We start from the raw sequence: 10563 nt of genomic DNA, 5'->3' as shown, positions 1-10563 counted from the left end.
CAAAACCTGGCATGTATTATTAAACTAAGTGTGAGGTATCATTGATGGCCCAGATGATGGCCGTCCCTCCTGAGCTGTGGCCCAGGGTGCACGGTTAGAGAGATGACAGGTCAGAGAGGTGAATGGGTGCTCTCCACAGCACGTGTGACAGCGCTGTCACCAGACTGATCCTGTTCCCGTGTGTCCCTGTAGCTGCCTCAGGAGATGTGCAGACCTACCAGATCCGCACCGCCCCGACCAGCACCATTGCACCAGGAGTAGTCATGGCATCCTCTCCAGCACTTCCGACCCAGCCAGCAGAAGAGGCCGCGCGGAAGAGAGAAGTGCGTCTGATGAAGAACAGGCACGTATATTCACATCACTTCTTTTTTCCCAGTCAGCTCTAGTCAGGCCTGGAGTGTCAAGCACTAAGAGTCCTGATCTTTCCTAGTCATGTTATGAAATGCTTTATGAAGAATTTGCTTTTATTTAAAGATGCAAAGCAAAGATACACATCTACTAATGCCGTGTGTTGTGACTGTGAAACCTTGAGTAAAGTGTCAGACTCACTCTGTGAGGTACGTGAATTTGGTTGTTGCAATAAGGAGAAAAGTAATTGGTGAGATATTTGTATGACTGCAGATATGTTCTTACAAACACCAAGATGAGTTGCTTTTTTGGAGTTACTACATTCATGTGGTTTCCTTTCCTGGATTCTTTCCCTTAGCCTCCTGCATGCATTCTCCTTGCTGCTGGCCCACGTGTGCTCTTCGTGAGTACTTTCTTGTTTGTCTCACTTGGTCTTTTAGCTGCTCTGGGTTTTCTCCTCCAGGGGCAGAAAGGCTCAAGCAAAGGCTAAACGAGCAGCTATTCCTTTTGACTGAAGTCTTGTGGAGCCAGTCGTAGCAGCAGACAGGCTGAAAGAAAGATAGAGAAGACTTGATTCTGTAGGATTCAGCTTGTGAGGAGGAACAGCTAAGCTTACATAGGTGGGAGTGGGTGGAGGTAGCAAAGGAAGGGAGCAGTAGGGAGAAGGTGGGCACGATGTTCCTGAAGTCTGTTACTGTCAGAGTGGGAAGGGGTGGGCCTGAACTGACCCATCACATCAAGCCTTAAACTCTTATCCACAGGCCACAGATTGGAGCCTGTGTGTTGTACTGTAACACTGGGAACACAGTGCTTCCCACCCTTCTGAGCAGGGGAAGCCCCCTGAGAGCCTTGTTAACTTCATCTGTCAGTCCGAAAAAACTGATGTTCACAAAAAAACCAGGTTCATTTATCTTCTCTAGGTTGCTGTGCTGTGAACACAATAGAAACTTACTTGAGCAGACCCAGTGCTTATTCGAGGGGCTTTAATGAAGGAAATAATGCTGAACAGCAGAGTTCACTTTTTTAAAAGGTTTTTGTTCTCCCTTTTTATATAGTTTTCTCCTACGAGTGAATAGTAGATAGTAGATACCACCCTTTCAGGCTCTGCATTTGAAAAAAATTTAATTAGGATCACAGAATACCCTCATTTAATCATCAGTCTTACTCTAGTAAAAGAAAGCTTTTGTGTTTGTGAAAGCCAAGAAAAACAACGGGGAATTACCCCACTTGAGTTAAATCCACAGCTTTTGCAACAGTATCATGTTGCATGTGGTGCTTTTAGGCTGTCTGCTTAATAGATACTTGCAAATCTAAGCTCCATAGCAAAGTGGGGAAAAAGGATAGAGAGGCAGATGGTAAGGTGGTACTTATTGGAGGATTATAGTGTAAATATTCATAGATATTATTGTGTAAATTTTCTGTATAAATTTTACATTTTTAAAGTTCTCTGCAAGTCAGTATAATTCCGGCTGTTCATAATGAACAAATAGCACACACAGACTTGAGGTGGCTTAATATACACAGCCTAAGCTGGAAAAAAGTCACAGAAAGAAAATGTTGTCACCCAAGGGGACATGTTAGTAGTTTGCACTGGGAGGCACTCCCTGATCCAGTAGTACTTAATGTTTTGGTACCAGCCCAAAATTACTTAAATTCTAAATGTTACACTTGGCTTACTGAAGCACTGCAAGTATGTGAAATTGTATTTGACAAATGAATACCTGAGTCCTTTCAGGGCTTACAGACTATGTTTTCTTCATCCTGTCTCATTTGTGGAGCTGAATTTCAAAAATTACTTAGAGGCTTCTTATCATTTAGGTCCTGGAATGCATTCTTTTTTTACAGCTACTATTTATCTAATAAGGGAAGGCACTGGGTTCTAATTTGTCCTCTCATTTCCCAGAACACTGACTGTCTCACCAGTCTGTGTAGCGTTTGCAATGAAGGGGCACACAGACTCTTATTTTTGAAGCTGTTCTGCTTTGCACCTGAAGGTTCAGGGCAAACAAGTGTGTTTATTTCCATGTGTCTGCAGAGTGCTCCTTGGACAAGTTGCACTGCAGGAGGAGAGCCCTCTGCCTGGGCTCCCATCTGCCCATGGCATTAGCCTTGTGCTTACTTTGCACATTGGTGCCATTGTGTTGCTGTGCAGGGTAGCTCCTGCCTTGGTGTTCCTGCCTTCAGGATGCTCAGCAGCACATTAATACCTTTCTGGTATTTCTCACTGGTGTTCTTGGTATGTTACCAAGTTACCTACAGGCAGCTCACTCTTTACAAGCAAGACTTAGAAGTTTGACTATCTTGAGGTCTGTTTTTGGCATAGCTGACAGGGACTAAAGAATTATATGGTTCCTAGTTACTGTTTATTTTGTGATGTTTTTATTTGAGTCATTAATATTATTGCAGTGATCCATACATCATTATTAAAATGAAAGCATTGCTCAAGAGCAGATACACGAATGCTCTAAATAGTGCTTTTTTGCACCAGTTGATCATCTTGTTGGACTGCAGCAAAGGGAAAAGTTAAAGACTATAAAAAGAATAATAGATGATAATAAAATCAGTTAAATTATTGCAGCAGCACTTGACTCAGCCTAAAGGCTCTAATGTAAATCCTGAAAGCAAAATTTTATCACTGAATAGGATCCTTTTCTCACAGAAACAGAATTTTATTGGTGCTGTCTTACTGGGATCTCTATGTTGAAATGATGTGTGGATCTTGAGTTTGTGTGATTTGTGAGGAGCAGTTATGAACTCGGTGTTTTTTCCTCACTTGCATTTCTTAACAATACCTCCATATGCTGAAAATGGCAGTACTAGTAAAGGTTTGCCTGAAAGCAGTTAAGTAGCCCATGTCTGCAAATGATTGTTCTGGGTTTCAATGGCCTTTTTTGCTTTGCAGAGAGGCAGCACGTGAATGTCGCAGGAAGAAAAAGGAGTATGTGAAATGTCTAGAAAATCGAGTGGCTGTGCTTGAAAACCAAAACAAGACACTGATTGAGGAGTTGAAAGCACTTAAGGACCTTTACTGCCACAAATCAGATTAATTTTGGATTCTCGTTTTCACTTGTCCAGTTGGGATAGAGACTGGTTCTGGCTATACCCAGAAAGACAAAGTAAACTTTTTATTTTCTAAACATTTCTTTTTTTCTATGCGCAAAACTGCCTGAAGCAACTACAGAATATACTTCATCTGTGCTTTGCATCAAACTGTGAATGTTCAAGTACTTGCCTCCACTTCTCCCCTTACAAGATGAATTTCATCATCAATCTCAGCGTGAAGAAGAAGAAGAACAGGCTTCTTTCTCATCTCCCGATCCTCTTCAAGGAGTAACAGTGGTCACTTGGGAAGTTACTGTGGGGAGGGTCCTTTTGTAAAGATGTCAAGAATTTGTGCTGAGCTCTTTCCATTGCCTTAGAGACAGAACCATCCCAGCCTCTTGGTCCAGACAACTGTGGGCCGCATAGGTGGAGCATGCATAGTACAATGAAGCAGCAATGGTTGCCAAATTGGTTTCACACATTCACGATAAACTGTACAGACACACGGCTAAGCAGCATGCCAAACAAAGGGCGCTTCACTGTCACGTTCTTGGTGTGGAGATAACAGACCTTTTTCAAACTAGCCCAGGAGGGGGGTTGATTTGCAATCTCAATTAAGCCCTCCTGGACTAGTAAAACCTTCTCCATACCTCATAAACAAATGCATTGAAATGAGCTTCACTGGTCAGTTGTTGCTTCTCATAGCTTATGTGTGCACGTGCATTCAGCATTCTGAATGCACAGAAAACAGACACCAACTTCATAGGATATAGGTTGGGAAATTATATTTGGATGGGAAAGAAAATAATTTTTAAAAAGATGCAATAGTGATGTTCTGAAAACAGTCACATAGTAAGCAGGGGTAACACATGAAAGCACTACCTATTTGTATGCAGAACAACTAAGCAGTTGAAGCATGGCCAACTCCACTTAAGTACTCCCTGATGACAGTATGGTCTGTGTCCCAAGTCCTCTCAAGCAATGAGGTTGTTTTTATTTCCCTACCACTGTCTTACGCAATGGAAATTATTGTACTCAATAGAAATATCAGCCTGGTTTGCTAAATTCTTTTTCAAACTTTGAGGTTGCCTTCTATACATAAATTAAATTGCAGTATGACAACTACTAGGACAATCTCAAATATTAAAGAGGACTTCAAACACAAATATTCCAACTCTGCTTTGCAAGGGACAACACTGATTATTTGAACCTGGCCAGGTTAGCTAAACTCTTAATTTATTTGGGATATTTTTTCATGGTAAGGTTCAGATTTACTGAGTAATCTATTCCTGCAACTAAAATTACTCATGTGCCTCAGATGTTTGCAAGATCAATTTTTTTTCTGTGCACTGAGGAACTGTGATCTTCCCCAGATTTATGATGTTAAAAAAGGTAGTTCATATTTAAAAAAACTCTGTACTATGCATTAGGACTTTAAAAGAATCATGCTCAAAAGGAACCAAAAAAGAACGTCAAGAAGTTGTCAAAAAGAATGTGTCAAAAAGAATCATGTGCGGTTTGTGTACTGGCCCTCTGAAGCCAGGCTCTCACTATGCTAACTTGGGTCATTTGATGGAGTAAGTTTACTTTGGTCTTCTGGTCAAACTTCTATGTATAGAAACATGGGTAAGGCTCTGGTCTATACTAATGCCTTGCCTAGCAGAGTATTAGCTAATATTTTTTCCCATTCACTCTGTCTGTTTTTAAGATAAATTTCACACACAAGCTTCTAAAAGGTTATACAATCAGTGTGACGTTACAAGAAAAATACTTGGAACACTCTGGGCAGTTGAGTCTCAAACACCTAAGCAGTATTAAAAGTTCTAGATTTCTCATTTGAGAGGGCATTCAGTTTCCAAGAGACTTAATTTAAAAGGAGCAGGGCTAAACTTACAGCATTATTGTTAAATCTAGAGTTATCAAGAATTTCAAATTACATTTGTATTTCAAGAAGAGAACATAAATATCAGAAATATGACGTAATTCACTTTCACAAGTTTTGTGGGGGTTTATAAATGGTCTATTTTTATCTGCCATAGAGAGTTGATTTTTGTGTTTTTATTTAATGGGAAATGAATCTATTAGTTAGCAATGCAAATTTAAAGAAGACCCTAAGTTCTCAGCAGTGCTTTTATAAAAATTATCTGATTCTTAAAATTGGTGAATACAAATACATAAAACGGTTACATTTTCCAGAACTAGTACTGAAGCAGAAATGTTGATAATGCAGGAGTCATTCTTGTAAAACATGAAGCTCATGGTGGCCTCATTTGCAATTGCATGGAATGGTTCCTCCAGCTTTGAGAAACACAGAAGAGGCTGTCTATGCCCACATTAAGGCTGTTTCTTTTGTAGAACATCTGTTTGCAACAACATGAGGTTTTGCTGTGAACCTGAGCAGGGCAAGCTGGGCTCTGAGGGCTGTCTAGTGGGTAAAAAACACTGCCTAGAGCTTGCTGATAATCACTGGCCACAAAGCCTGGGGGCTGAATGGGCATGGGAGCCTAAAACAGTGCCCGGGTGGGGTTCTCCTAATACAGAGTTGGTGCAAATTTGTGTGGCAGTGAGCGGAGAGCTGTGTTACCAGTTTGTCTGTGTGTGGTCTCCAAGTGGCCTGCTGTGGTTTTAGCCTAGACTTCATTAGCAAATAAAGTTTCGCTAAGAAAAAGAATGTAATTTAAAGTACATAGGGGTCTGCAAGAATCTTATTTGTGCTGCACTGAGGATTTAGGGACACAAATTTATTTAATGAAAATTATAAATTACAATAATAAAAAATGTATTAGACCAAGTACAGGGCTGGCTAGGCTACCCATACATGCTTTACTATTCATATTGACCCAAAAAGGGAAAGAATATGACACAGGAATCCATTCCTATGTTATTTACCAAGTAGTGAGGTTGGGGTAATAAGCTTCTATAAACTAAGGCCATTTGGAAGTAGGATGTAAATTATGCTGACAAGGGGGAGGGAGGATTAGTTTTATATCTCACGGTTGTGAGTTTTCAAGAACTGATAGCCTGTTTTACCTGAAGAGAGGGTTAGAAAGGGCTAGATCCATTATGTTCATAATAAACAAGAATTGGTTTGAAATATAATTTTTGTAATGTCATTATTTTGCAAAACAACAGCACCAATCAGGCAGTTAAGATATTGTCAAAGGTGCTCTTTTAATTTAGATATTCTTGGAAAATACATATGTATAATATATGTACATATATATATATATACACACAGTATATAATCTACAGCTCTGAGAGCTTTTAAGTCAGGAATGCTGAGTATTATAGTATATGGAGGTCAGAAAAAGAATTTTTACTTTTCTGTGTGTGTCTGGGTGTGTGTGGATGTGTATGTGTGTGTGAAAGCTTCCCCTCACCCCAGTAGCTCTGGGCTGCGTTATTCTAGCGCTTATTACTGATTTGTTTTGTGCTGTTTCTCAGTTATCCATTTTCAATAATTTTATTTCATCTTTCGTGGCTTTTGTGGGGTTTATTTTTTATTGATGAAGATTTTTGAAATTACATAAACAGTTGTTTTACAACCACCACCACCCAGAGTAATTCACTTTCGTGCTTTTTTTCTCTTTGGCAGCTATATATCAAAGGCAAAACATTTGGAAAAGTTATTAAGGTGTTATTTTCTAAAGGAACCACTGGTAAGACTTGTGTTTTCCTCCTGGGGTGGTGGCAACGCATTCTTACTTAGGCAGCAATTTCACCAGCACTGGGTAGTTGCCGGCACCGTTGCTTGTATCCAAAAGCACAATTTTAGCCGGTTGTGCTCGTCAGGACTGCTCAGACACCAGTAGGTCGGGCTGGCCTGTAGTTGTTGGCATTTGCATTGTAGATCACTGTCTTCTCTGGTACTTGTACATCGGTCAGAAAATTGGTGGGGTGTTTGGAATCATAAAGAGGCTCAGGAAAAAAAAAAGATATAATAAGGAAAAACAGCCCTGATAGTTTCTGACCTGAATTTGTACCGCAGGTTGCTTTTTTTAAATCTGGGCTTCCAGTAAACTGTAGCAGAAAGTAGTCATCTGTTAGTGAAAACCAGCACCTGCTTTTTTATTTATTTTTTCATTTATGGTAGACAGTGCTTTTTGTGGTTTAAAGACAAGTCCACCCATCAAAGCAAGTTCAATATCAGTGGTTGCAAATCTATGACAGTTCATAGAGGATTTAATTGATTTTCTAAGACCTTGTTTTTATTTTAATTTTTGCACCCTGGAGCCTGGTTAGTGATGTAACATTTGCCAATGATCCAACCAAAAGGTCATGTATTTATTTTTGTTACACTATGTTCTTTGTAAATGCTTAATTAAAATGTGCACTTTTAAAAAAAAAAGAAAACAAAAAACCCCAAACAAAATACAGAGAACAAAATTTAAGATAAATTTGGTTTGTTTGAGAAGATTTCTCGCATAATTGTTGTAATCCTGCTGCCTGGACACAATTCGCTCCTCTCCCCAGCAGTTGACTCCTTCTGTGATTTAACTTGCAGATCAGCACCTGGTGCCCAGCAGGCATTGCTTCAGAAGGGCAGGAGAGCTGAAGGGGCAAGAATCAAGCGTGTGGTGTCTCAGAGCAGTATGTAGAGGATGGATGTGAAATTATTTTTAGAGTAGAACTAGTTCAGTGATCCCATGTGGGAAAAGGATGTTAATTTGGAAGGAAGGCTAAACTATTTTTCAGCCACTTTATTCCTCTTTTCTTAATTTGAGATTTGTCTGCAGATTTTACAAGCTGCATTCCAAGAAAATGAATCAAAAGGCTTTCCAATAATTTGACACCAGGAAGTAAAGGTACACTGACAATGTGTCACCCTGCTTGAAAAGCACAACCACCTTTCTTTTGCAGGAATATTGATAATTCAACTATAACCCTGAAGTCTGTCACTGTGAGCAGGTTTTAAAAAGCATACAGTACATTGATGGTTCTTTGTCGTCTGTCTGGGAACCTTTTTCTGAGCTGTGTAATTTGCTAGCTGTAAAGGACACAATTTTACAGAAGCCTGAATGTATCCTGAAGCTCAGTTGGTCTGGAAGGAGCCAGATTGGTGAGAGAGGGTGCTGAAATCCACCTACTGTGTGCTTGTGACAGGTTCAGGTCTGCAGATAGGTAGGCTTAAGCCTGTGCATCTTTGGGGAAAAGGGACCAGATCCAGGTGGTAAAGAGGGTCTGCATTTCAAGTGTTTTGCCTTGGAATGTGTTTTTAAATGTATTCAAGCTGTGGCCTGCAAAGAGATGTGCTTGGGCTGATTTGCATAGCACAAATTGAAGAGAGTGACCTGTTTGCTTTCTGGCACTGCAAGTGCAGGTTTGTGACTTGCTCTGTGGTGAGTTCAGGGCTCGCTTTCAGCAGGAGAGGCAGGAGCTGGCAGCTGTCCTCAGGAGCTGTGTGCTGGCAGGGAAAGGGCCAGGGCCAGGCTGGAATGACCCATGGCTGGCACACTCCATAAGCTGAGTGTTCGTGCACTCAGGACTCGAGCAGTCGGTTCACTCAGCCTCAGCTGCGTATTTCTCTAAATGAGGGGATAGCTGAGTGAGAGCATGGGGAAGGCAGGCCTTGAGCCAGTCATGTATCTGGAAATGGCCACTCTTACGAACTAAGGATGTTTGGGTGCTTTCCACAAGGTATGTTTTATCCAGGTGCCACTCCATTTTTTGTGTGTTTAATTACATTTATTTATATGAAAACATTAATTTTAAAAAGTTCTACAACTTCAAGTTTATATGAGATTTGAAACTGTGCTGCTTATAATGGACTTCTTGGGATGGGAACAGGGCAAGAAGAGGTGCTAGTTGGCAGCCAACCCCTCCACTGACTTTGATCCACAGATTGGTTGTTCAGTTCAAAAACAAGTTGTTTCTACTCTGGATTTATAATTTGAAATTGTTTTGAAACAATGTTTTTCAGGGAAGCTTCCAGAGCGAGGGTTATTATTCTCCCTTTGTAGTGTAAGCTGGAAAGAGTATGTTCACCTCATCTGCATTTCTGATTCTTTACCCAAACCATGTCAGCACAGAACAGGGTATTTGAGCTTGACTCCCACATACTTGTGGAAGTTAAAAGACTAAATGAAAATCCATTATTGGGTGGAAATAAATTCTTTTTTACATCTCCCCAAAAATCTAGAAACATCCCTGTTGTGTTCTGTTCCTTTTTTTTTTTTTTTACTTTTTTTTTGTGCTTTATCTGTGTTTAAAAAAAAATGTACTGGGTTATAATGCATTTTATTAACACTATGTACATATTAGCTGCTTTGTGTTTCAGAATGGTAGTAATTGCTTTGTATATTAAAGTGATTCTTGTGAATTTGTGAATTATTGTCATAAAGAAGTGCTTTTTCTTACTGTAACCTTTGTGGTATAAACTGTCATAACTCCCTTTTTACACAAACATTTATGTGCAGTCACATAAACATGCTTTAAAAAACTCTACAAAGTCTCTTTTTTGAGCAGGATGTTCCATTTACACTAAATTTAGTGGCAAATGGTAGGTAGAGGAATATGGGAAAAGGTGTATTTTGAGCAGTCTATGGTGTCCTCTCAATCTCTGGCCTGCCCTAAGTATTCATAAGGTATTCTCCCCAAAGAGAAGGCTTTTTTAATCTTAATTGAATTAGATTAGTCAGAGGTTAAGTCCTGAAAAACAAAGTTTCTCTTCCTCCTGATATTTTTAAACCTGCCTTCAGTATCCATTCTGGTGGCAGTTCTGTTGTTTAATAATGTCTGAAAGGCTTACACCTTTCACAGTTTAAGTGTGCTGCATGTCTCACTTTTAAGCATTCCTGTAAACCATGTACTACTGATCTTAATAACAGAACAGAAACAGAAGGCAGCAAACACTGCACGGATCGCAACCCTATTATGTAATCTGCAAGGCTGGATCCAAATACTGGGATGGAAGCCAGGAGAACAAATTCAGCACGGAGGTAAACACACCTCCAGTGAAATCAAGGGGAAGCAGTAAGGTCAGCTCATTACAGCTGGGATTTTGTAGGTTTTTTTAATGCCATTCGTGTTCTTGCTCAGAAAAATCTCCAGTAATGAGGGAGAATCCCAAGCAGGGGTTAGTCCCTGAGATGAAAATGCAGTTTGGCTTGAATTTTGCACTGAAAAGAACTGGGTAACACAGGTCCCTGTGTAGTCCACTGGTAAACCTGATTC

The 10563-nt window shown here is 40.0% G+C and overlaps 1 protein-coding gene across 1 annotated transcript in view; it reads left to right on the top strand.

Annotated features, from left to right (window-relative positions):
- CREB1 (cAMP responsive element binding protein 1) overlaps positions 1–9831 on the top strand; it is a 37338-nt gene extending 27507 nt beyond the window's left edge. The window contains exons 8-9 of the mRNA XM_008634686.2: positions 193–343; positions 3251–9831. Of these exons, the coding sequence (XP_008632908.1) occupies positions 193–343; positions 3251–3395 (296 nt within the window). The 3' untranslated portion in view covers positions 3396–9831. The remainder of the gene's footprint in view (positions 1–192; positions 344–3250) is intronic.
- Positions 9832–10563: the final 732 nt, after the last annotated feature.

The sequence above is a fragment of the Corvus brachyrhynchos genome, unplaced genomic scaffold, assembly GCF_000691975.1.
Source record: "Corvus brachyrhynchos isolate BGI_N302 unplaced genomic scaffold, ASM69197v1 scaffold255, whole genome shotgun sequence".
Lineage (NCBI taxonomy): Eukaryota > Metazoa > Chordata > Aves > Passeriformes > Corvidae > Corvus > Corvus brachyrhynchos.
This window is presented reverse-complemented; position numbering and strand designations above follow the sequence as displayed.